The 27,449-nt window shown below is 45.0% G+C and overlaps 1 protein-coding gene across 6 annotated transcripts in view; it reads right to left on the bottom strand.

The window, feature by feature from the left end:
- The window catches only part of LOC147449928 (ARM repeat superfamily protein), a 134,393-nt gene extending 113,594 nt beyond the window's left edge, over positions 1–20,799 (bottom strand). The window contains exon 1 of one of the 6 annotated variants that reach the window (XM_086522276.1): positions 20,502–20,799. In XM_086522276.1, coding sequence (XP_086378402.1) covers positions 20,502–20,696 — 195 coding nt within the window. In that variant the 5' untranslated portion in view covers positions 20,697–20,799. The remainder of the gene's footprint in view (positions 1–20,501) is intronic. The other 5 variants (XM_086522273.1, XM_086522272.1, XM_086522270.1 and 2 more) reach the window with 5 other exon arrangements.
- Positions 20,800–27,449: the final 6,650 nt, after the last annotated feature.

The following is a 27,449-nucleotide window of genomic DNA, read 5'->3' as shown; positions in this document are numbered from 1 at the left end:
CAGATTTCAGCCCGTCTCATCGTCGTCGTCGACATCGTCGGCAAGTCCAAGCATTGTAGAGATTTGTGCAATCATAAGTAGACCGCTCTGGCCATAGAGAGTGGGGCCTTAGGAGGAGGGTTTGACAACAGTCTGGTGTCGTATTCTTCTCTCTCTATCTCTCAGTCTCATGCACCTTCATTCACAGTGTTCATCCACTTTGTTTGTGTCCATTGCACTCTCACTAAAGGAACGGAAGGCTCTCCCTTCTGTAAGTGAAAGGAACCTTGAGCACAATTCGGAGCACTCATCTTGAGCAAAGTTCAACATTCACTTCCGCTGCACCTTACAACATCTCTCCCTTTTCAAGGTGTCACAAACTGGTAATGTGTCAAAGCCCTGAAGAATGGAGCCAACTTACAGATGTCGGCCGAGGGGCCTAAACCCTAAGAAGAACAAGTATCAGAAGAAGAAGTCCTACCAACTTATGGGGACCCCGTCAGATGGGGCCCCAAGTGACATAAAGGATTAAAATAAAGCAGGACCCACACACACAAATCCGGAAATTGCGTTGACATGATGACGTGGCAGAACTGTACGGATTTCCGCGTTTCACGCTGACAGTGCTGACGTGGTAGATTTCCGCAAAACGCACTGACAGTGCTGACATGGCAGTTGTACGGAATTCCATGATTTATGCTCGCAGCTTTTTGGCATTGCTTTTGGACCAGAAGCTTTTGAGTTTGAAGGCTTTTCATGTAAACTGCTTTTCATAGGCCAAGGGCCTTTAAATATGTGCTAAGGGCTCATTCTTTGGCATGCTTCCTGGAGAAGGTGCAGAGTCTGGAGTACCGGCTTGTACAGTGTTGATGCAATATAAAGAAATACCGAAAGGGGTGCCAAGGTTTGGGACCAATACTCTCAGGGGTGGAATTCTGCCACTCCGTGTCGCATGTCGTCTCTCTCTCTCAGTTCAGTTGTTATTGAAGTGCTAAAAATCTGTTCAGTCTGTTCTTTTCTATTGGCACGTGGTGCCCGTCTCATGATAGTGGTATCAAAGCATCAGGTGTGTGCTTTTCTGAAAGCATACCGGTCCTACAAAAGAGCAGACAAAGTTATTGGAATTTTACTTGAAGTATGTTCGAGTCCCGACCCTAGACAGAAGAGCACACAGAGCTATTGGAATTTTACTTGAAGTATGTTCGGGTCCCGACCTCGGACACGACCTCGGACAAAAGAGCAGACAGAGCTATTGGAATTTTACTTGAAGTTTGTTCGGGTCCCAACCCCGGACTTATTAGCCACTCCCAGCCTTACTTCATCACGCATCGGGCGCGCTCCCGTCTTCATTGCTCTGTCTTATAGGACATAAGCCATAAAGAACCCAAGACATGGATTCAACAGAATATTTGCAGTTTCTGCTCAATGAACTCCACGACATTCTTTCGCGGCATCCTCAACAGAATCTTCCAATGCTACAAATTTTTCAACAATTTTTGAACTACATGTTACCCCCTTTGATGCCCCAGGTGGTACCTCCTCCTTCGGCATCAGAAAGTACGAGAGCTTCCAACTGGCAACCCTCTCAGCCGTCTTTTCCAATCGGGGGAGTTTTCACGGATATGGTGCAGCCATCTGACCCTCATCCAGTGCAACCACCTTCGCCACCGCCATTGCCCCCACCTCCACCACCACCGCCACCAGGCTACAATGGTTGGAGCCCATATGGATACCCTTATTATCCATACCCGGGATATGCGCTAACCAACCCAAAGATTTCAGAGATGATGGCCAAATTTTTCACTTTTTTCTGGGGTGAAAGATCGCAAGAAAGCATTGCAGTTTCTACAACAATTGGACAACATCTATGCTTTGGGGAACTATAGAAAAGAATCCAAGATTTCTCGAGCAGCGGGATTTCTTAAAGATAATGCTATGCAATGATGGGAGTTCAATCGCGACACAACCGCATGCTCCAAGGACCTGGCAAGCTTCCAAGAGAGTTTTTGCACGTAGTTACATGACTTCTATGTTTGAAGTACGGATTTTGGCAAAGTGGGGCAACTTGAAAATGCTTGCCACCGAAACCATGGACGAATATCACCAAAGGTTTCTCGACATGTACCTTCCGGTGTTCTTCTTTAGATCTGTTTCCTTGGAGGCCCAATGCGAGCGACACCATTGGACTACCATCACCATTGCAGGAATATTGTCTATCCAAGCAAGTCTCTACTATGCAAGAACTTATGGACCATGCCGCGGTCGGCCACAAACTGATGAAGGGAAAGCTACAGTTTACCACAGAAGAATCTCAGGCCACTAACCACAACTCTCAGCAACAACGAACAAATTCTCGAGAGTCTCGTGAAAATCAACCGCAAAGGCCTCGTTTGACGCCTCAACAACGAGACACCTTACTACAAGAAGGTTGATGCTTTGGATGCTTTCAAACAGGGCATAATCATTCTAGTTGTCCCAAATGCACTAATAGACCAGAGGAGACGACACCCGCACCCAACGGTCGACAAAACCCCAACGCCACCCTCCTACTAGGAGAGCTACACCCGCTATTGGACTAGTTCCTGATATTTATGGCATACGCCTTGAGAGTACAAATGAATTGTGTCGAGCATATGGCAAAGTCAATGGCTTCAAAGCCCTTATTTTCTTTGACCCCGGAGCTACAGAGAACTTCATCCATCCAGGATTCTTAAAGCAGATGCACTTTGATTATGATGCAGAGGGTGGAGAAATTGAAGCTGAGCTAGCCACGGGTCAAACTCAAAAAGTGGTATCGCTCATTGGTGCTCTTCCAGTGACTATTCAAGATTATCATGGAAAAGCTCATTTCCACATCATGAAGTTGGGCAATTGCGACGTTCGCATGCCTTGGCACGACAAGAATGATGCGACTCTCTAGGTTCGGAACCGAACCATCACCGTGATGCAGAAGGACAAGCCAGTCGTCCTCAAAGTTCGGTTGTCCTACCCATAGTTACCAGGAACGGGAAATCGGAACGGGAACGCGGAACAAAATGCCATTCCCTTACGGGTACTCACGTTTGAAACACAAAACGGGGATTCGGAACGGGAACTTGGAATGGACACGAGGAACGGAGACCTGAAAACGGCCATTCCCTGTTACTATGGTCCGACCAAAACCTCGAATGAACTCTCTACTTGTTTCTCTTTATAGTTAGAAAGTATTGTTTGAAAATTTCTTTGAAATGGATGGTATCTGTTTTGAACTTGTCTTGGTGCCGATTTGAATTGTTTGACTCTGGTTTTAATACTGGTTTCAATGATTGGTGATTTTACTCCCAGGTGGAGTAGTGAGAAATGATGTTTGAGAATGTGTCACGTGACACATCCCAACCGTATGTGTCCGTGGACAAGCTACACCACAGCAGGGTTCAGTCAGTCAAGTCAAGCTTAGATTAGCAGTGATTTGGCACTTTTGTGAGTCTATTCGTAGACCATGCATGCCCAGTCACTTAGCATAGATGCATATCCTCCGGTTGCACACAGCATGATCATCGGAATTCCCATCAGAATCCATTAGCATCAATTAGGGGAATTTTCCAGTGCATTTAGCCTATTTTCCTATTTATTGGGATTTTCACTTATTATTTTTAAGTGACTTTCCAACAAAAGTAGGTAGGGCAATTTTGCTAAGTTAATATATAAGAAAACCCAAGTTAGCACTTTCTGGCAGAAGAGGCAGCAGGAGCTTCCCGCTCAACAGGCAACTTCTCAGCAGTAACCCCCCCCCCCCCCCCCCCGCCCAGCAATAGACTATCTCCATCCTTCCCTCATCCCTGGCGTTTCCATCTCTAGAAGCCATCGCCATCATCATCCAGTGCTTAGCGTTTTTACCCTTTATCTACAGCAGCAAGCAGGCTTCTACTAACGCTAGCTACCCCCTGCAAATCCTCAGCGATTTCAGCCCCAAGGCCCAGCATTTTTGGTTCTCTAACCCAGAACTGCCTGGCGTTTTTGGCAAGAGATAGATTCAGCCAGCGTTTTTGTTTACAGCCCTAATCTGCATCAGACCACAGCGTTTTCAGCCTTACGCACATTAGCAGATCAGCCCCCAAGTTGGTTGCAGAGGCTCCCCCATTTTCAGCCATAAAAACGCAACCAAAACAGTCATTTTCAGCCACCAAAACAGTCCCGAAAAACAGCAAATAGAAGACTACAGATTTCAGCCATCGAGTCGTCGTCGTCATCGGCATAGTCCCATTGCATCAGTCCATTGCATTCGCATTGTACACCATTTGTGCAATCAAAGTAAACCACTCTCGCCGACGAGAGTGGGGCCTTCGGAGGAGGGTTGTACAACCTCTCGGTGTCGTATCTCTTCTCTCTCCTTCTCTCAGTCTCATTCACTTGCACGCACAATATCCACTCACTTTGTTCATGACCACAGCAGTCTACAAGACGGAAAGCTCTCTCTTTCCCTAAAGAACTAAAAGGAACCTTGAGCAATAAAGATCACTAATCTTGAGAAAATACAACATTCATTCCGCTGCACCGTACATTGGTATCAGAGCTTTGGAAGTGTTCTGCATTACTCAAGGAAAGAACCACAAGAACCACAAGAATGTTTTTGCTTGTGATCGCACGAACCCAAGTTTACTTGGGCGTGGCGATTCCTAATCGTGTTTTGTTGAAGAGTGACAGGAATCCCAAGAAAGAAGGGCTTGTCCAGCCTCCCCTTGTGTCTCTTTTCACTCATTGAGAGCGGACCGTGCACTTAGCGGCCGGCCAATCGACGTGAGGTGGGAAAAAGCAACCTTGGTGTGAGCGCAAGGCCACCAAGGGGCGCCCGCAGAAAAGGGTAGAACTCGGGTGAAGAGAAGATCCTTCTCAACGCGATTTGCAAGCGAAAGAAAACCTCAAGAACCTCAAGAACCCCAAGAACCCGAGTCCCTCAAGACTCAAGAACCTCAAGACCCTCAAGAACCCAAGTTCCTCGCGAGCTTAAGACCCCAAGATCATAGTGCATGGTCGTCACCCGAAGCGGCATGGATACTTCGCATTCAGGTGATGAGCATGAGAGAGGCGACGAAGGATTCTCCCCACCACGAGATTTTTCCAACCCTCCCCCTTTGCCATTTACGCCAGACCCTATGGAGGCAATGATGAAGCAGATGATGGCCATGATGGATAGACAGGAAGACAAGCGCCTTGCTTTAGAATGCGAGCGCGACGCAAGAAAAGAAAGAAAAGAACTAAGGAAGGAAGAAGCGGCAGCACGAAACGCAGCATTGGAGGCCGATCGTGCCGCTCATAGATTGGCTTTGGAGATCGAGCGTGAAGCTCGTAGATTGGCTTTGGAGGCCGAGCGTGAAGCTCGACGAGAGCTACGCACTCAAGAATTGATTGCCCACGTCCTAGCCTCGAAGACCGAACCACCCAAAGATCGTGGGAGTTCATCAGGTGGCGCAAGCCACGACGCGGATTCCAACCATCCAGTCACAGAAAAGTTGATTTTTAGTAAGTATGACAGTAAGATGGATGCTACTGTTATTCATTCTTGGTTGCATCAATTTAATGCTTATTTTGCGACAACTAAGAAGACAAGCAATAGCAAAGTTTTGACGGCAGCTATGTACCTTGCCGGTGATGCCATTAATTGGTACCACGCATGGCAAGAGGCACAGCTAGCCGCGCACCTCGAGGCAGCCGACGATTTCACGCCCCTCTCTTTTAGTTGGGCTAATTTCCAAGACAAGCTCAAGGCGCGGTTTATGCCACCTCAGTACCTCGCACGATTGAAAGACGATTGGCGCACTCTCAAGCAAAATGGTATGCCGGTTATGTCTTTCTCTAATCGTGTTTTGCAGCTAGGTACCCAACTTCCCATGTCGGATGATGAGCGCAAAGAGGCTTTTCTCTTTGGATTGGACGAGTATATCAAGTACGATGTCGAGGTATTCGATCCAATCGATCTCAACAAGGCGGTAGCGATTGCTCTCGCACAGGAGATGAAGCACAACAAGGGAAAGCCTAAGGAGAACAAGACTTCCACATGTATCTCGCAGACTTCTCAGAACCCTCAGAACGGTAAGAACGGTAAGAATGATAACTCTTCTAACCAATCTACCAACAGTATCTCATCAAAGAATTCTTCCAATGAATCTAAGGGTAAGGCTAACACAACTGCTAAACCTAAGCTTACTCCAGATGAAAAGATAGCACAAGGAATTGTAGGATGTTACATCACGTCGGAAGAACAAAGCACTTATTCTAAAGAAGGTCGTTGTTTTCATTGTCACATTAAGGGTCACATAGAACGAACATGTCCTAAGCTTGAATCGAATGAATCTAAAGAACCCACAGCACCCACTACATCTGTCAATACAATGAATGATAACACGGGTGTGCCCAAAGTTTCTTAGGACCCTCCCATTGATGATTCTCTCATTAAATGTTATGGTCGTACGTCGGGGCACCGTTTTGTCATATTGTTTGACCAAGGTAGTATGCATGATGTGATCAGTTCCTCTCTTGTTGAGAGAGTCCGCCTCGAAGTTAGTCCGAGATCTCCTATCGAGGTCTCTGGCTTTCATCACGGTATGGACGCTCTCATCACGGAGGAGTGCCTTGATGTGCTGTTTGCAACTCAACAGACTGCCTTCACTAGAAGATTTGTTGTTTCTCCTCTCTCAGGATGTGATATGATTTTAGGCATTAAGTGGTTTCGTGAGACTAATGCTGTCATAAAATTTGCGGCCAACACTATAACTCTCAATGCTGACAGTGATTCTCCTACTGTCTTTCAAGAAGTGGATACTTCTCCTTCTCCATCTCTCATTGCTAATATGCAGGACAAGATTGAAAGGATTCGGGATAAGGAGATTCTCTCAGTCTCTCTTTCTCCACAGCGTGACACAGGATTTGCATGATTGTGTGAAGCATGATGGTGATTTGATTGACCATGATTTGCATGATGATTTGGATGATAAAGACAAGCATGATGATTTGGATGATAAAGACAAGCATGATGAATTGCATGAACAAGATGTGATTGGTCACAAGGATGATGTGTTAGTGGATGCTTTTCCTAGCGAAGCTAACCTCGTTGTAGATTCGATCAATCACGAAGCTCCGATCTTGGCTTTCGAGTCGAGGTCCACAGAACCCCCACACGACGCTTCGATCATTCAGGACGAACCGATCTTGGCTCTTGAGCCTTGGTCCAAAGAACCATCACAGGAAGTATTATGTGTTCGCATGATTGATACGCACGCATTGTTCGAGTGTTTCATTCGTGAAGGTTTCCTGTATTTTAGTCAGCATCGTTATGTGATCCCTTTTCCTAGGCATGACATATTGTATGTTGAGCACGTTTCTCTCATGGATGAGCACGAATGTATGCGGATTTGTCGTGAAAAGTTGAAAAGTTTATGTGTAAGGAAATCGCATTCCATGTCTCTTCCTTGGCATGACACGGTTTCCGAAAGATAACATGATAGTATGAGCACAAAGCATGGGCATTTCCATTGTGATTTGCCACAGTTAATTGATTTCGATTAAACAGGAAAGCTTCAATCGCATTGTTTGCATGTGTTTGATGAACGGGTTGTCACTCCGTCTCTATGTTCGTCTACATTGCGTACACAGTCTTTAAAGAAGACTATATTTTTTTCCTTCACTTTACATGGAATGGGTATGTTCATGGTTTTGTGTTGGAGCTGGTTTCAGGAATTTTCAGCCATGGAGATTCTTGAAGATGAAAGAAGCATATCTCTAGACAAAGTTGACGCAAGAAAGGAGATTCAAACGACTTTGAGTCGCTTTCGGCGCGGCCCAAAGAAGCAAGCGTTGTAGACCTTTATGAAATTCAAGTACCACACATGAGAGTGGGCTGGCGAAGAATCCCTTCCAGGATTCCGGATGCTGTTGGCGATCTCCCTCGACGCCATACAGTTCGGTGCCAGTACCTCACTTTGAAAAGGAGGGGATGTCACGTGACACATCCCAACCCTATGTGTCCGTGGACAAGCTACACCACAGCAGGGTTCAGTCAGTCAAGTCAAGTTTAGATTAGCAGTGATCTGGCACTTTTGTGAGTCTATTTGTAGACCGTGCATGCCCAATCACTTGGCATAGATGCATATCCTCCGGTTGCACACAGCATGATCATCGGAATTCCCATCAAAATCCATTAGCATCAGTTAGGGGAATTTTCCAATGCATTTAGCCTATTTTCCTATTTATTGGGATTTTCACTTATTATTTTTAAGTGACTTTCCAACAAAAGTAGGTAGGGCAATTTTGCTAAGTTAATATATAAACAAACCCAAGTTAGCACTTTCTGGCAGAAGAGGCAGCAGGAGCTTCCCGCTCAACAGGCAACTTCTCAGCAATACCCCCCCCCCCCCCCCCAGCAGTAGACTATCGCCATCCTTCCCTCATCCCTGGCGTTTCCATCTCCAGAAGCCATCGCCATCATCATCCAGTGCTTGGCGTTTTTACCCTTTACCTACAGCAGCAGCAAGCTTCTACTAACGCTAGCTACCCCCTACAAATCCTCAGCGATTTCAGCCCCAAGGCCCAGCGTTTTTGGTTCTCTAACCCAGAACTGCCTCGCGTTTTTGGCAAGAGATAGATTCAGCCAGCGTTTTTGTTTACAGCCCTAATCTGCATCAGACCACAGCGTATTCAGCCTTACGCACAGTAGCAGATCAGCCCCCAAGTTGGTTGCAGATGCTCCCCCATTTTCAGCCATAAAAAACGCAACCAAAACAGTCATTTTCAGCCACCAAAACAGTCCCGAAAAACAGCAAATAGAAGACTACAGATTTCAGCCATCGAGTCGTCGTCGTCATCACCGTCGTCGTCATCAGCATAGTCCCATTGCATCAGTCCATTGCATTCGCATTGTACACCATTTGTGCAATCAAAGTAGACCACTCTCGCCGACGAGAGTGGGGCCTTCAAAGGAGGGTTTTACAACCTCTCGGTGTCGTATCTCTTCTCTCTCCTTCTCTCAGTCTCATTCACTTGCACGCACAATATCCACTCACTTTGTTCGTGACCACAGCACTCTACAAGACAGAAAGCTCTCTCTTTCCCTAAAGAACTAAAAGGAACCTTGAGCAATAAAGATCACTAATCTTGAGAAAATACAACATTCATTCTGCTGCACCTTACAGAATGCTTGTTCATACTCATGGCTCGGACCCTTGTGGTTATTTCCGCAAAACGCACTGACGGTGCTGACGTGGCAGTTGTACGGAATTCTATGATTTATGCTGGCATCTTTTTGGCATTGCTTTCGAACTAGAAGCTTTTGAGTTTGAAGGCTTTTCATGTAAACTGCTTTTCATAGGCCAAGGGCCTTTAAATATGTGCTACGGGCTCATTCTTTGGCATGCTTCCTGGAGAAGGTGCAAAGTCTGGGGTACCGGCTTGTACTGTGTTGATGCAATATAAAGAATACCGAAAGGGGTGCCAAGGTTTGGGACCAATACTCTCAGGGGTGAAATTCCGCCACTCCGTGTCGCGTGTCGTCTCTCTCTCTCAGTTCATTTGTTATTGAAGTGCTAAAAGTCGGTTCACCCTATTCTTTTCTATTGGCATGCGGTGCCCGTCTTGTGACACAAGGTGAGAGGTACCAAGCTGCAAGGCTTCTGTATTGTCCGCCAACAACTCCAGGGAATCTGTGAAGAAAACTTCATCGGCCCACTCTATTGCGTGGGTGCCACGATACTTGAACGTCAAAAAGGACTGCACTGCTTCTTTCTTTGAACCACACCAAATGTAGAAAAACTGCTCCGGCTCCCATGGCTTCGACTTCATCTACGATCTCAAGTTCGTCCTCTTCAAGAATATCCTTTGGGGGATCATCCTCAAATAACGTCAACCAAAAACACGGAAAATGATATGCATCGACCATGAGTTGAAGAACCGCAAATTCATAGACACATCTTTTACCTTTTTAATGATTGAACAAGGACTATAGAGACTATGGGTAAAATGTAGATGAAAAATATCACAAAGTGCCATACTTTCCAAAGAGTGTTTGCCAAAAACACAACCTTTTATACCTAAAACTATCGACTTTGGCAAAGCACAAAAGAAATAGCAATGCTTGATGGACAACTATGCTAATGCTTGTATTGTGACTGTGTCCTGCCAAGGAATGAGCATGAAAAACTTATTGACACAATCTACACGGGTGAAACATTGTGTATTCTTTGAATGCAAACTTTCTACCTTTTCTAAAGTGAAATTCATCCTTCTCTGCTCACGCGTGAGTGAATCATGTGCATCGTGCAATATGGCTATCCTATGAGAAAATAACACACAAAGACGGTGACAAAAATAGAAGAGAGCGTCACGAACAAGACACTCAGGATATGCATATTGACTTTTCATGCTATTAAGAGATACTTCCTAAATGAGTATTGTGGACCTCGACTTGAGAGCCAAGATCTGTCCTTCACGTTTGAAGGCATCTGCAATTGGGTTAGCTTTACTAGGAACATTATCATTCAAACCACCAAATTGCTCAAAACTCTCGGACCATCTAGCTTGACAGTTGCTCCTAAATGCACTAGGCAAAGATTGGAGCCACTTGAGGGCTTGATGATCAATATTGAAACTAAAAATCTCTACCATACACCAAATGCTTCTCATGCTATAGAGAATGAATGACTAGAAAAAGGTTCCTTATCATGCATTGAGTGGTTCTTTCCTAAACTATTCATCTCTGTACTAACAGATGTTATAAACATGTGTGTTGTTTATGTGACAATTTGTGTTCAGCAGGTATGTTTTCGTCGCAAGTTTGTAGTTTCTTCTCTTTGTGGATGTCATGTGATTTTAGGCATTAAGTGGTTTCGTGAATATGATCCATTAGTTAATTGGAAAGAGAATATGCTCAGTATCTCTTGTGAGTGTGCCTATTCCATCGCCATTGGCGGTGAGCAGAGCATGCTGTCTTTGCCATTAATCTCTCATCTCATGTTTTGAAAGGGAATAACTGCTAAATGTGCGCTCTTCACAAGAGAATCGCTAATCACATCATGCATATTGTCAAGATCAAAACAAGATCACAATGCACTGACCATTCACATGACCCACTTCATAAGAGACTCATCTAGATGATCATTAGAAACTTAGGCACACTACTTTACACATTTATGAAACTGACAGAAGATGTGGAATTTGGGTTCTTTCTTAGGACAATTTCTTTTCATGTGACCTTCAGTCTAAAACTTAAAACATCGTCCTTTGTTTCCATACTCGGTTCTTTCTTCAAGACTTAACCAACCTCCTACTATTCCATGAGCAGATTTTTCATTAAGTGTCAACTTCGAGGTTTTCTCAGTTTTAGCCTTTCCTTTATTATCTTGTTAGGTGAAGAGTTATGTGCTCTAGGTGTAATGGAAGATCCAAAGGAGAAGTGTTGTGGTTCTTGTTAGAGTTAAGGCATCTCAAGTGAACTGCCCAATGTGATCCCATTATTTAGTTTGGCTTTTAGGTATTTATTTTACTTATTTGTCAAAGTCTTGGTTAGGGCAATTTACTAGGCTTGCTATATAAGCAACCCCTTGCCTCCATTGTATACACATTCAGTTATTGATTGCCAAGGGTGATTGGTTCAGCAATCTCTCTCTCTCTCTCTCTCTCTCTCTCTCTCTCTCTCTCTCTCTCTCTCTCTCTCTCTCTCTCTCTCTCTCTATCCCCTTGGTCTCTACGTTTCCGCATCGTCGACTTGACATGGTATCAGAGCGAGGTCGTACTTGAAGCCCTTGGCATGGAGGAGCAGCACGGAGAAGAGGAGGAGAAGAAGAATTGGAAAGTCTCCCCACTGCTATCGGTGTCTATTCCCTTGTTAGCGGCATCCAATGATCCTATATTCAACGGCGTTATAAAACACTGGTTGGTTGAAGCCCATCCCATTCGCAACCTGCGTTTCAAAACGCTGTGGCGTTTGTAGATTGAACCCCCAGTTGTTGCCTAACGGTCTGCTGCAACCTGCGTTTCAAAACGCTTGCGTTCGTGCCTCCTTGCGCCTTGCCCCTCTATGCTCCTGCAAGCGGTTCCCTCTTTCCCCACTTGCGTTTTGAGATGCTCGGCTAGCTGCCAACTTGGCGAGGCCCCTTTTTTCACTAGCGTCCTCACACGCCCGCAGCCCTGCGCGATTTCCCCCGCCCCCCCCCCCCCTTCGCTTTTTGAGATGCCCTCTCTGGTGACAACGCCCCCCTTTTTGCCACCTCTTGGCCAGCATTTTAAGACGTTGTTTGGCAGAGAAAGGGTGCCCCAAGTTGTGTTGGCCTTGCCTGGGAGGACACAATGCAAGGGCAGTACATCGTGGAGAACGGCTTTCGTAGCCTATTAGGAGGAGACCTTCGGAGCATGGCCTGAGCGACTTGGACGGGCATTGGGAGGAGCTTTAGAATGCAACTTGCGACGAGCAACAAAGGATCTTTGGATGAGACCCTTGACGCAGCTTAAGAGATCGGAGAGTTTTACTCTGGCGATTCGATTTGGAGATCGTGCGGCCAATTATTGGAGTGCAAGAGGGCGAGAGTTCACTTCCAAGTTTTGCAACTTCAACAAGGCCTTTCCTTGCTCGAGCACGCCCCACAACAATGACCAAAAGCAACAAAAAGCTATGGATAACGGATCGTCAACCATCCATTTAGCGGCCTGTGCATCGGCACAGTTCTCAAGGAACCCAGCAATTTGTTTGGCTCTAGTTTATGAAGTCAAAAGCAAATGGAGGAGTTTGCTAGAGGACAGCGGCAAAGGCCAGTTGGACACGGATGGCAATACAAGTACTGAGTTAGCTGCCTCGGTACCCGAGAGGTACGACCACAGTTGTTATTATTGTGATTCGGCGCTTTGTTTGGCTCAAGAGTTTGAAGCCAAAGGCAAAAGCAGGAACTCACAGATAGACAAGGATAAAGGCAAGCCAGACAGAGATTACGGTAATAAAGATTTGGCAGAGGAGATCAACATGGCACACGTGACGGTGACCACAGTGGCCTCGACATCAGATTTCTAGTCAAATGACAGGTGTCATCACTAGCTTCAGCCAGAGAGAGGCTTGTGAGTGGCAAAGAGGGGCAACCACATGCTCCCTATAATCAATTTGGACCCTTGTGTTGGAGTTCAAGTTATTGGTGTTTGGACCCGTAGGTCGGAGTTCAATGCACATGGATCTAGCGGGGAACCAATCAGACATCTAAAACACTATGGATGGGTGCGTCAATGTATTGTTGTTGGTCGGATAATGGATAGGATGCGTTCCAGAGTTCATTATATTGGAGTTTTATTATTTGGACATGATGTGTTCATAGTTCACGAATGGGGATTATTGGACGTAGTATGATCTACAGTTCAAAGTTTCTACAAAGGCAACCGATGCTCAAGATGGCATTACTTTCAGGTACAAAGTTGAGGAGAGCAACAGCAAGGTGTATCCAGTAGTTCAAGGCCTTCTATTGAGGTGTCCAATGTAGCTTCTTCATCGACTTGGTCTCACTATTGATGTACACTATGAGTAGCAGAGAGGGTGTTAAGGTTTAGGCATCTCAAGTGAACTGCCCAATGTGATCCCATTATTTAGTTTGGCTTTTAGCTATTTATTTTACTTATTTGTCAAAGTCTTGGTTAGGGCAATTTACTAGGCTTGCTATATAAGCAACCCCTTGCCTCCATTGTATACACATTCAGTTATTGATTGCCAAGGGTGATTGGTTCAGCAATCTCTCTCTCTCTCTCTCTCTCTCTCTCTCTCTCTCTCTCTCTCTCTCTCTCTCTCTCTCTCTCTCTCTCTCTCTCTCTCTCTCTATCCCCTTGGTCTCTACGTTTCCGCATCGTCGACTTGACATGGTATCAGAGCGAGGTCGTACTTGAAGCCCTTGGCATGGAGGAGCAGCACGGAGAAGAGGAGGAGAAGAAGAATTGGAAAGTCTCCCCACTGCTATCGGTGTCTATTCCCTTGTTAGCGGCATCCAATGATCCTATATTCAACGGCGTTATAAAACACTGGTTGGTTGAAGCCCATCCCATTCGCAACCTGCGTTTCAAAACGCTATGGCGTTTGTAGATTGAACCCCCAGTTGTTGCCTAACGGTCTGCTGCAACCTGCGTTTCAAAACGCTTGCGTTCGTGCCTCCTTGCGCCTTGCCCCTCTATGCTCCTGCAAGCGGTTCCCTCTTTCCCCACTTGCGTTTTGAGATGCTCGGCTAGCTGCCAACTTGGCGAGGCCCCTTTTTTCACTAGCGTCCTCACACGCCCGCAGCCCTGCGCGATTTCCCCCGCCCCCCCCCCCCTTCGCTTTTTGAGATGCCCTCTCTGGTGACAACGCCCCCCTTTTTGCCACCTCTTGGCCAGCATTTTAAGACGTTGTTTGGCAGAGAAAGGGTGCCCCAAGTTGTGTTGGCCTTGCCTGGGAGGACACAATGCAAGGGCAGTACATCGTGGAGAACGGCTTTCGTAGCCTATTAGGAGGAGACCTTCGGAGCATGGCCTGAGCGACTTGGACTGGCATTGGGAGGAGCTTTAGAATGCAACTTGCGACGAGCAACAAAGGATCTTTGGATGAGACCCTTGACGCAGCTTAAGAGATCGGAGAGTTTTACTCTGGCGATTCGATTTGGAGATCGTGCGGCCAATTATTGGAGTGCAAGAGGGCGAGAGTTCACTTCCAAGTTTTGCAACTTCAACAAGGCCTTTCCTTGCTCGAGCACGCCCCACAACAATGACCAAAAGCAACAAAAAGCTATGGATAACGGATCGTCAACCATCCATTTAGCGGCCTGTGCATCGGCACAGTTCTCAAGGAACCCAGCAATTTGTTTGGCTCTAGTTTATGAAGTCAAAAGCAAATGGAGGAGTTTGCTAGAGGACAGCGGCAAAGGCCAGTTGGACACGGATGGCAATACAAGTACTGAGTTAGCTGCCTCGGTACCCGAGAGGTACGACCACAGTTGTTATTATTGTGATTCGGCGCTTTGTTTGGCTCAAGAGTTTGAAGCCAAAGGCAAAAGCAGGAACTCACAGATAGACAAGGATAAAGGCAAGCCAGACAGAGATTACGGTAATAAAGATTTGGCAGAGGAGATCAACATGGCACACGTGACGGTGACCACAGTGGCCTCGACATCAGATTTCTAGTCAAATGACAGGTGTCATCACTAGCTTCAGCCAGAGAGAGGCTTGTGAGTGGCAAAGAGGGGCAACCACATGCTCCCTATAATCAATTTGGACCCTTGTGTTGGAGTTCAAGTTATTGGTGTTTGGACCCGTAGGTCGGAGTTCAATGCACATGGATCTAGCGGGGAACCAATCAGACATCTAAAACACTATGGATGGGTGCGTCAATGTATTGTTGTTGGTCGGATAATGGATAGGATGCGTTCCAGAGTTCATTATATTGGAGTTTTATTATTTGGACATGATGTGTTCATAGTTCACGAATGGGGATTATTGGACGTAGTATGATCTACAGTTCAAAGTTTCTACAAAGGCAACCGATGCTCAAGATGGCATTACTTTCAGGTACAAAGTTGAGGAGAGCAACAGCAAGGTGTATCCAGTAGTTCAAGGCCTTCTATTGAGGTGTCCAATGTAGCTTCTTCATCGACTTGGTCTCACTATTGATGTACACTATGAGTAGCAGAGAGGGTGTTAAGGTTTAGGCATCTCAAGTGAACTGCCCAATGTGATCCCATTATTTAGTTTGGCTTTTAGCTATTTATTTTACTTATTTGTCAAAGTCTTGGTTAGGGCAATTTACTAGGCTTGTTATATAAGCAACCCCTTACCTCCATTGTATACACATTCAGTTATTGATTGCCAAGGTTGATTGGTTCAGCACTCTCTCTCATGCTCACTCCCCTTGGTCTCTACGCATCGTCGACTTTGACATGGTATCAGAGCGAGGTCGTACTTGAAGCCCTTGGTGTGGAGGAGCAGCAAAGAGAAGAGAAGAAGAAGATTTGGAAAGTTTCCCCACTGCTGTCGGTGTCCATTCCCTTGTTGGCGGCATCCAATGATCCTATATTCAGCGGCGTTATAAAACGCTGGCTGGCTGAAGCCCGTCCCATTTGCAACCTGCGATTCAAAATGCTTTGGCGTTTGTAGATTGAACCCCTAGTTGTTGCCTCACGGTCCGCTGCAGCCTGTGTTTCAAAACGCTGACGTGCGTGCCTCCTTGCGCCCTACCCCCCTATGCTCTTGCAGGCGGTTCCCTCTTTCCCCACTTGCGTTTTGAGACACTCGGGCAGCTGCCGACTTGGCAACCTCCCTTTTTCCACTAGCATCCTGACACGCCCTCAACCCTGCGCAACATCGCCTTGTCCCCCCCCCCCCTCCTTGCGCGTTTTGAGACGCCCTCTCTGGCGGCAGCGCCCCCCCTTTTGCCACCTCTTGGCCAACGTTTTAAGACGTTTGGCAGAGAAAGGGTGCCCCAGGTTGTGTTGGCCTTGCCTTGGAGAACACAATGCAAGGGCGGTACATCGTGGAGAACGGCTTTCGTAGCCTATTTGGAGGAGACCTTTGGAGCATGGCCTGAGCAACTTGGACGGGCATTGGGAGGAGCTTTAGAACGCGACTTGTGAGGAGCAACAGAGGATCTTTGGACGAGACCCTTGACGCGGCTTGGGAGATCGGAGAGTTTTACTCTCGCGATTCGACTTGGAGATCGTGCGGCCAATTATTGAAGTGCAAGAAGGCGAGAGTTCACTTCCAAGTTTTGCAACTTCAACAAGGCCTTCCCTTGCTCGAGCACACCCAACAACGACGACCAAAAGCAACAAAAAGCTATGGATAACGCATCGTCAACCATCCATTTAGCGGCCTGTGCATCGGCACAGTTCTCAAGGAACCCGGCAATTTGTTTGGCTCGAGTTTATGAAGTCAAAAGCAAATGGAGGAGTTTGCTAGAGGACAGCGGCAAAGGTCAGTTGGACACGGATGGCAATACAAGTACTGAGTTAGCTGCCTCGGTACCCGAGAGGTACGACCACAGTTGTTATTATTGTGATTCGGCGCTTTGTTTGGCTCAAGAGTTTGAAGCCAAAGGCAAAAGCAGGAACTCACAAATAGACAAGGATAAAGGCAAGCCAGACAGAGATTACGGTAATAAAGATTTGGCAAAGGAGATCGACATGGCACACGTGGCGGTGGCCACAGTGGCCTCGACGTCAGATTTCTAGTCAAATGACAGGTGTCATCACTAGCTTTAGCCAGAGAGAGGCTTGTGAGTGGCAGAGAGGGGCAACCACATGCTCCCTATAATCAATTTGGACCCTTGTGTTGGAGTTCAAGTTATTGGTGTTTGGACCCGTAGGTCGGAGTTCAATGCACATGCATCTGGCAAGGAACCAATCAAACATCTAAAACACTATGGATGGGCGCGCCAATTCATTGTTGTTGGTCGGATCATGGACAGGATGTGTTCCAGAGTTCATTATCTTGGAGTTTTATAATTTGGACGTGATGTGTTCACAGTTCACGAATGGGGATTATTGGACGTAGTATGGTCCACGGTTCAAAGTTTCTACAAAGGCAACCGATGCTAAAGATGGCATTACTTTCAGGTACAAAGTTGAGGAGAGCAACACTGAGGTGTATCCAGTAGTTCAAGGCCTTCTATTGGGGTGTCCATGGTAGCTTCTTCATCGACTTGGTCTCACTATTGATGTCCACTATGAGTTGCAGAGAGGGTGTTAAAGTTTAGGCATCTCAAGTGAACTGCCCAATGTGATCCCATAATTTAGTTTGGCTTTTAGGTTTTTATTTTACTTATTTGTCAAAGTCTTGGTTAAGGCAATTTACAAGGCTTGCTATATAAGAAACCCCTTGCCTCCATTGTATACAAGTCATGTAACTACGTGCAAAAACTGTCTTGAAAGCTTGCCACGTCCTTGGAGCATGCGGTTGTGTCATGATTGAACTCCACCATTGCATAGCATTATCTTTAAGAAATCCCGCTGCTCGAGAAATCTTGGATTCTTCTGTATAGTTCCCTAAAGCATAGATGTTGTAGAATTGCTCTAGGAACTGCAATGCTTTCTTGCGATCTTTCACCCCGTAAAAAGTGAAAAATTTGACTGTCGCGCCACCATCTTTGAAATCTTTGGGTTGGTTTGGCGTATATCCCGGGTATGGATGATAAGGGTATCCATATGGGCTCCAACCATTGTAGCCTGTTGGCGGTGGTGGTGGTGGTGGTGGAGGTGGGCACAATGGATGTGACAAAGGCGGTTGCACTGGATCAGGGTCAGATGGTTGCACCATATTCCTGAAGACTCCCCCCATCGGGACAGATGGCTGAGAAGGTTGCCAGTTGGAAGCTCTCGTACTTTCTGGTGCCGGAGGAGGAAGTACCACATGGGGCATCAGAGGGGGTAACATGTAGTTCAAAAATTGTTGAAAACCTTGCAGCATTGGAAGATTCTGTTGAGGATGCCGCAAAAGAATGTCGTGAAGCTCGTTGACCAGAAACTGTAAATATTCTGCTGAATCCATGAATTCCAAGTATTGGGTTCTTAACTGGCTTATGCCCTGTAAGACACTGCGGTGAAGACGGGAGCGCGCCCGATGCGCAATCAAGTAAGGGTGAGAGTGGCTAATAGGTCCGGGTTGGAGGGCGAAGATACCTCAAAATAAAATTTAAGTCCGGGTTGGAGGGCGAAGATACCTCAAATAAAATTCCATCAATAGCTCTGTCTGCTCTTTTGTAGGATCGGTATGCTTTCAGAAAAGCACACGCCTGATGCTCTGATACCACTGTCACAAGACTTGCACCACGTGCCAATAGAAAAAGAACAAACTGAGCAAACTTTTAACACTTCAATAACAACTGAACTGAAAGAGAGAGACGACACGCAACACGGAGTGGCGGAATTCCACCCCAGAGAGTATTGGCCCCAAACCTTGGTGCCCCTTTCGGTATTTCTTTATATTGCATCAACACAATACAAGCCGGTACTCCAAACTCTGCACCTTCTCAAGGAAGCATGCCAGAGAATGAGCCCTAGCCTCATATTTAAAGGCCCTTGGCTGATAAGCAGTTACAGTAAAAAGCCTTTAAAACTCAAAAGCTTCTGGTTCAAAAGCAAAGCCAAAAAGCTACCAGCGCAATTTACGAAAATCCGTACAACCTGCCACATCATCATGTCAGTGCAATTTTCAGAATTCGTCTGCTGCCCTTAGGATTAGGGTTAGGGTTTCTGCAGTTTTAGGGTTGATGTTTCCAAAATTAGGGTTTGCAGGTTTTAGGGTTAGGTTTTCCAGAATTAGGGTTTCATCAGTTAGGGTTTCTGGCAGAAATTAGGGTTTAGGCCCCTCAGCCACATCTGTAAGTTGACTCCATTCTTTAGGCTTTGACACGTCAGCAGTTTGTTACACCCTCCTCTCTATTGCTAGAGAGGAAATTGCTTTAGATTGCAGAAATGCTGATATAATGGATCTAGATGCTGAGATGCTAATGGGATCTTCCTATGGATGCTTTGATCTGAGAGGCTACAGGCCGACAATGCAAAATGCTAGGGAAATTGCTTAATCCTACAAACTGACGACAAGGTTATAGGCTGATCTGCTATTGCCGATGTCAAGGGTGTTGAAGATAATGTTGGAACGAGGCTGAAATCTGAAAGCGCTATATACAGTCCCAAGGGGGGGGGGGGGGGGGGGGGGAAATGAGAAATGCCCCAGAAAAAATTGGGGAAATGCGTTTCCCTGGAGGAAACGTTTCCTCTCTGGGGAGATAGCAAGGAAATGTGTTTCGCCATGGGGAGACCCATTTCCTCTGCTATTTCCCTACGACTCAAGGGAAAGGGGAAACGAGACAGATGAGGAAAAATCAAAGAATGAAGATACCCACCACTAGTGTTTTTTGGACCTTAACATATAAAAGACCGTGGGTTTGCATTTTAGGGTTGAGTAATTTAATCTCCTTTTATCATGTCTTGTTGTATCAAATTTTTCATGACTCATAATATATGAGCTTTTTGCTTCTATGAAAGTCTCATTCTTCAACCTTCTACGCATGGTGCAATTGTTTAGTTGTATCATCTACTTCGTATCAACCTATCTATTGGTTAATTGCCCTTTCTTCCTTCAGAAACACACCCCGGACTCGATAACGAGGCGTTTTCTATTTTCCCATTTCAAAAAATTTCAATCCGTTTCCATTTCCATTTCATGTGATGGACAGAGCACATGCCTCTCTAGGGAACAATAGTAGTCCAAGATCCACGCACAGAAACGACGTGCTCTTTTTTTTTATCACTCTTGAATCGCCTCTAGATCTGGCCCGTCCGCCAACGACCGTCGATCCCGCGTCATAAAAGAACCCATGGCCTTTAGTGTTGAGAGTGGTCCACGCCCTCCAACAATCCTCTCTCTCTCTCTCTCTCTCTCTCTCTCTCTCTCTCTCTCTCTCTCTCGTGTGTTTGTGTGTGTGTGTGTGTGTGTGTGTGTGTGTGTGTGTGTGTGAGAGAGAGAGAGAGAGAGAGAGAGAGAAGAAGAAGAGGAAGAAGATTTACCAGGGAGTGGGCGTCAGACAGAGCCACGGTGAAAATAAGGAGGTCCAGAAGCTGTGTGAGAGGAGCGTCGTCCATGAGAGAGGATTGATCAGCAAGCGCGAGAAGGGACTGAATGGCAGCCAGGCGAGTGCGCCAGTGCTTGGACGTAAGGCCCCCATCACCACGTAGCTCTGCCCAGGTTGGCTGCTCCTCCATCACTTGCAGCGGCTGCGTAAATTTCCTGGTTGAATATAAAAAAATATCTCAAGTAGCAATTAACAAGGTGAAAATTCACTATGGCCTACATAAAAGAATCTAGAGTGTCGTTAGCCACAATTGTATTGGATTGAAGTGAGTCAAAGAGTAAGAGAAAGCAAGAACCTAGAAGAGAAACTTGAGAGAGAGAGAGAGAGAGAGAGAGAGCTTGTGCTTTGTTTTCCACAAAGCTTGTTACCTCAAGTTAACATGGTCTTGTGTACACAATGCCATGATCTACATGCCCTAACTTTCATATGTTTAAATTTGTACTTAGTTTTTATATTGTATTAATTTTTTGATTCAATCTCGCCCTATTGTATGCATTCTTGTCATTTGTGTAAGTGTGGTTGTGTAATATGAAGATTCAACAAGAGAATATGTCCTTGAAGAAGAAAATGGAAGAAAGAAAGAGCTTGTTACCTTTCATCAAAGCATGTTTCCTTGTTTTTTGATTGATACCTTCCTTGATACAATACGGAAGTCGCAATTTTGGTCAATGTACTCGCAAAAGAACCATGCAAATGTTATAATTTTTATAAATAGATGATATGAGTCGTGTAAAATATGTTCATGTTTAGATGTTGTCCGCTTTTTATGTTTGGAAAAAAAGGAAAACATGCAAGTCTTCTTGCATGGGGAAGTTTGCACAGAGCTTCCCCGCTCTTGTTGCGCACATCGTGCAATCAATGCATTCCAAGAGGTGACATTCTGGACAGGAAGGATCTCAAGCATTTTTCGTGCTTTCTCAAGCGCACCATTCATATCGGCCAAGAAGTGTCAAGTACAACATCTCACCCGTCAAAAACAGCGTAGAGCTCTCTGGCCCTGCTCTTGTTACGCACATCCTAAAATCAATGCATTCCAAGAGGCGACATTTCGCTTGTGCTTTCTCAAGCGCACCATATTTGGCATACATATCGACGAAGACAGTGCCAAGCACAACATCTTTTTTCAGTAGCCTCTGACTAACAATATAATTGTGAATTTTGGTGCCCATATCAGCATCTTGCGTTTTTGCCAAAGGCCACATGGAGAAAGGTATTCCCTTCATATCAGGGTGAAATAGCTTCCTTAATGCCAAAGCCATGTTGGGCATATCCTACAATCAACGCATTCAAAATGACGACCCTCTAGAGAGGATGCCCATTAGAATTTTTTGTGATGCACCACATTTGGCATACATATCAAACCAAGCATCGTGAAGCACATTTTTTTGCAACGATGGCCCCTAAGTAGAAATCTGATAGTGAATTATCTTACACATATGAATATCTTGTGTATGCCTATATGCCTGGAGGTGGAAACATAAATGATTTTATTTTGAGAGAGGCAGCCCTCCTGTCGGGGTACTGGTGAAAAAAACCTAAAGCCTCCTTGCCACATCAATGGTGGGGCATATCCTGCAATCAATGTTGTCCAAATAATGAGATCCTGAATAGAATGTGCATCGAGACCATTCGTTCTTTCGTGAGGCACTTGCAATTGAAATACATATCAACCAATGCATTGTTACACACGACATCTTCATTTAGCAAACCCTGACTGGCAATCTCATTCTGAATAGTCTCACCCATGTGAAGGTTTTGCCACATCTTTTAGGTGAACAACCATACTTCATTTTTCCTAGCCATGTTGGGCATTTCTTGCATTGACTGCATTCGTATCAACCAAAGCACCGCCATTAGGACATCTTCCTTCAATAGCCCTTGACTACAAATCTCATCATGAAATCTCTTGCCCATGTGAAGAAGGCCCACAAGGAAAAGTGATTGCATCTAGAGGGAGGCCTTGCCTTTGGAGTTGGTGGAAAAGCCCAGAGCTTCCTTGCCACAGCTATATTGGGCATATCCTGAGATCAATGCGACCTAAGTGACAACATTTTGGAGAGGATACCTACAAAAACTTTTCATCCTTTCGCAACGGCACCACATTTGGCATACATATAGACCAAAGCATTGCAACAACGCATGCTCTTCCTGTCTATGCTTGACTTGTGTAGTGAATATCGCTTCTTCTCTGTAGTGGATTTACTGTGGATACAAAACACGTGATTCTTTTCAATGGAACAGAGAGGCCTACACCAGAGTGCTTTCTTGCCACTGCCATGCATTCCGGCAATCACTGCATAGCAAAATTCAACATCCCGGATAAGAAGCCTATCAAGAACTTCTCAATATTGTGCTCTTTAAATATGCGTCTATACTATTGTGAAGCTCAGTGACCAATTCTTCTAGCTCATGTCCTGTTTGGGGGGGGGGGGGGGGGGGGGGGGGGGGGGGGGGGGGGGGGGGAGAGAGAGAGAGAGAGAGAGAGAGATCAAGCAGTGCATGCTTTTGTTTTTTAAAGGCACAGCAAGAGAGAAAAAAAACAAGAATGCCAAAGACAAACCTGTAGACAAAGCTCGGAGCTGCTTCTGGGAACCTGCAAACTGCTTGTGGCTACAACTTGCGAATTGCTTGTGGCCTTCTGGGAACCTGCGAACTGCTTGTGGAGAAGATCAAATTGCTGTTGAGAGCAACGCAGAATGCTTTTTTTATTTTATTCACTTGGTAGCTTTTGATAGCGTAGTTTTTTTAGAGCTTTTCATCGTTGGTTTTTTTTTTAAAGAGGAGCCACATGGGTTAACGAGAGGCCAGGGATAGGAAAACGCATGCTCTTCCTGTCTATGCTTGACTTGTGTAGTGAATATTGCTTCTTCTCTGTTGAGCCAGCAGAGGATCACACCCGCATTTTTGCTCACACCCATCATTTTGTAACCATTGATTGTAATAAATGTCTTTCCGACATTTAATTTTGATTTGAGCCATTCATTAAGTAACGGGACTCAATTGAGTTTCCAGCTTGTAATCCCGACGTAATTTCACCTGCTGATGTAAATAATTAGAGATGTTTTCACCTCCAAGGCTGAGGTATATAAGCCAAAGTTTTGTAACCTAAAGGAGATTCAATTATTAATCAAAGGGAGTTTTTGAGCGTCGTGACTGTGTCTGAGAGAGAGAGAGAGAGAGAGAGAGTCTTATCTCCTTGCTACGCGAGCTACGGGACCGCCATTGGAGAAGCGACACCACCATTGCGTTAGCAACGGTGAGAGCTACGCACAGATACCAAGAGTGCGCGCTATCGGCTTCTACGTGTGGTAAGTTCCTACGAGCTTCGGTGTGAGTTTTCTTCCAACTCGTGTGTCGGAATAGAGCGTGCAGCATATCTATAGAACCACAACGAGTAGAGCTACACATTCGTACCATCGGGGTCAAGTTTCGGTCACCTGTATTTTTCGGCCTGTCTTCATACGCGTTTACCGCACGGAGTGATTATAGGTTGATTTCGCAGTTCAAGTCTTCAGGGTGTTGTTCTTACCTAGTGTATAGACTTCCCCTTGAGTTTGAGATCGATTCGATGATTCTAGATCCTGTTTCGTATAGCATTCGTTCGTAGTACGGATTTCAGTCACTTGCGTATTTTAGAACTTAGATTTGATTTCCTTAGTAGTGATTGTCATTAGAAGGTCGAGTAGGTGATTTGACACCCACCTAGTTGTTTCCATGCGCCTGCGGGTCAAGCTCCGTCCTCGTCTGACAAATTCTGTTGTTGGTTGAGTTCTCGCTATTTAGCTTCCGCTAGCGGCGTAACCGCCTTAACATTTGGCGCCGTTGCCGGGGACGAGAGCCCTAAGTAGGTGACCTTAGACTAATCCTATGAGGTGAGTCGTATAACCTACTTTGTATACTTTAGTTAGAAAAGATCTAGGAGTGGTGGACTCCGAAGGTCTCTAGAGATACTAGGAAGTGGGGTATTCCTGGGTCTTCCGTGTTGACAGTATTTTTAGTTTAGCTTAGATTAGATTGTTTTTGATGGTGTTTAAGTGGTTGTTGACATAAAAAGCATTTGCTACTCCTTGTGTGGTAGTAAATCTCTTTATATTTTCAATTGCAAAAAATCCATTTTATGATTAGAAGTAGCTTAGGTAGGGCCTGATTTGATCCTGATCTAGAGCTATCAATTGGTGTTCTATTTGCTTGATGTGTTTGATTGCATGTTAGATCACTGAAAAAAGTCGCTTTGGTAGTGAAATATGCAATAAACAAAGTTCAGAAAAATTTTCTGTGTAACTGATTGTTGCTGAGCACTTAAAAGAGCTATTGGAAGAGTTCTGTGCTGAAAAACTGGAAATCTGCAACTTTAGACATCATACGCGTATGATGTCTTAGGACCTAAACAGAGACTAAAATTGAAAATTTGACATTGCCAGAGTGTTTAGAAGGGGGGTTTTACCCTAAGATCAACTTAAAACAAGAACATTAACACTCAAAGAAACCCAAAAAGACAAGTCGGAGTCCAAGAAACGCAAAGAATAGGAAAGTTTGGATTCAGATCTTGTTTTTACATTCAAACCTGACAAAAACACTTGAAACTCAATTATAAACATTGGAGAAGGCTTAAAACCAAAAATAGTCAAAATCAGTGAAAAAAGACATCATACGCGTATAATGTCTTTTGGCACTTCCAATGCTTATTTTTGAAATCTGACCTGACAAGATTGTTACAAACACTGTAGAAAGCATAAATATCAAGTTTGGACCCAAATTGATGAAAAAGACATCATACGCGTATGATGTCTTTGACCTAATTTTGGACATATTTTGATACTTTGCTAACACAGATCCATTGTAATAGCTGTCTAGAGGTTATATTTCAAGTTTCATCCCATTTTGATCACAATTGACCCAAAAAACAAGTCAAAAGCAGAAAATTGCCAAGAAAAGCCTGAACTAGCCATAGCTTGCTCAAACAGAGTTCAAACTAAATTTTGTGAGTGAACAGAGCATAAAGGGGCCATTGAGAGTGAGCATAACCAAAATAGTCAAAATCTGTGAAAAAAGACATCATACGCGTATAATGTCTTTTTCAGCATAACTGCAACAAAATTCTCACTTGATGAAACAGAAGTTGTCCAACTGACAAGATTAAACAATTGACCAAGTATCAGTCAGTTTGGATCAATTCTGACCACAAAAACTTGGGGAAAACAAATTGCCGAGACGGAAAAGCTACAGTCCTTTAGGGGAATTGATGAATTTGAGATCGGGCAGGAATCTCCGGAATAATCAACCAAAACAAGGGGAACCAGCAAGTGTCATATCAACCGAGGGAAGTGTAAACCAAAGTTGGGTGCAACCATTAGAGCCGATCTTTGAAGGAAGTGTCTCTGATACTTCTTCGGAGAGATCTTACGAGATTTTCACTGAAAACTTGGAACACTCGAAAAGGAACAACAGAGAAAATATGGCAGCAGGATCATCAAACCCTTCCGCCACAATGAAGCTACTGTTCATAAAATACCAGTACGACAATGAGCAAGGTGCCAAGATCTACAAAGATGGAATGGACCGCTATTGTGTAAAGATAGAAGATAGACCTAGTGAGTTCAAGGACTTAGTGCCTGTGAGCTATAGCGGAGATAGATATCTCGATGACGAGGGTACCATGTACTTGGTAGTCCTAAACCCTAACATTGTGGACAAGTGGGGATTGATGGGCACCAAAGCCAAAATAGATGAAGAACTCGAGGAGAAAGCACCAATTATGAACTTCCCTAATGCGAGGTTAAGAAGAGAGAATGAAACTACAAGGATCAACACTGATAACATCTATGTGGGGCTGTACAAATATAATAATGGGGAGCAAGATCTCTATTATAGATGTGAAGAACCCTACACCAGAGAGTTGACAGACCAAAAAAGACTGTATGTCTTTACCTACACAGAGGGATCGGAAGTGAAAATTGCCGCTTACGATAAGTATGGCAGGCAATACTCAACAATGGGCAAGAAAGAATTAGAAGGATATACATACTTTGGGGGACCACTACATCAGTATTATGTTACTTCTAGCTCACATAGACCAGCACCAACAAATGGAGTGCAAAACTCAATGACAACAGGAGGACAAAGAACTCAGTTGCCGACTCTTTCAGTCAACCTTGGGACTCGAAGCTCGGACCAATGGGATCATTACATTCCAGAGAGTCAATGGAGACGAATCGAGGTAGTGCAGTTCCAATCCCCACCTATACCACGCCAGGTCCAAGGTTTGAAGCGGAACCATCGCATTTACCTCCTAGTAGTAGATTCAGGGCGGGGGAACCGACAAGGGTAACCCATGAAGTCCATGATGCTAGAGAAAGCTTTAGCCGGGACACAGGAGCAATGAGATTGGTAGCAGATCATAGACGTATGAGACCATCTCAAGTAGCCAAGTGTGTGCAAAAGAAGTATGGTGGTTCAGGAGATCCGTATGCACATGTGTCACTCTTTAAGCAAGTCTTAAGAGCTGAGCAGATAACAGATTTCCATACACAATACGAGGGATTTGGTCTTACTCTAGAAGGTATCGCATTGACATGGTTTCAACCAATGAACATTGGGGGATTCCATGACATTGACCATTTGCTAAGAGAGTTTGCTGAGGAATTCTCAAAACGAGGGATTAAGCACAATACGGTCTCACAAATATATGCTTTTAAACAGAGAGAACACGAAAAAGTGAAGGAAGCTTCACTTCGCTTCAAACAATACATTGAGAGATGTCCAGTACGTGAACGACCACAAGATGACAGACTATCTGTTCTCTTTATTGAGGGATTGAGGAACGACACTCTCAAGAAGGACTTGCACTTGAAAGCTTGTACAAGTTTCGAGCAAGTAACGAGAG

This window comes from Adiantum capillus-veneris, chromosome 10 (genome assembly GCF_014529385.1).
Source record: "Adiantum capillus-veneris isolate H3 chromosome 10, ASM1452938v2, whole genome shotgun sequence".
NCBI lineage: Eukaryota > Viridiplantae > Streptophyta > Polypodiopsida > Polypodiales > Pteridaceae > Adiantum > Adiantum capillus-veneris.
This window is presented reverse-complemented; position numbering and strand designations above follow the sequence as displayed.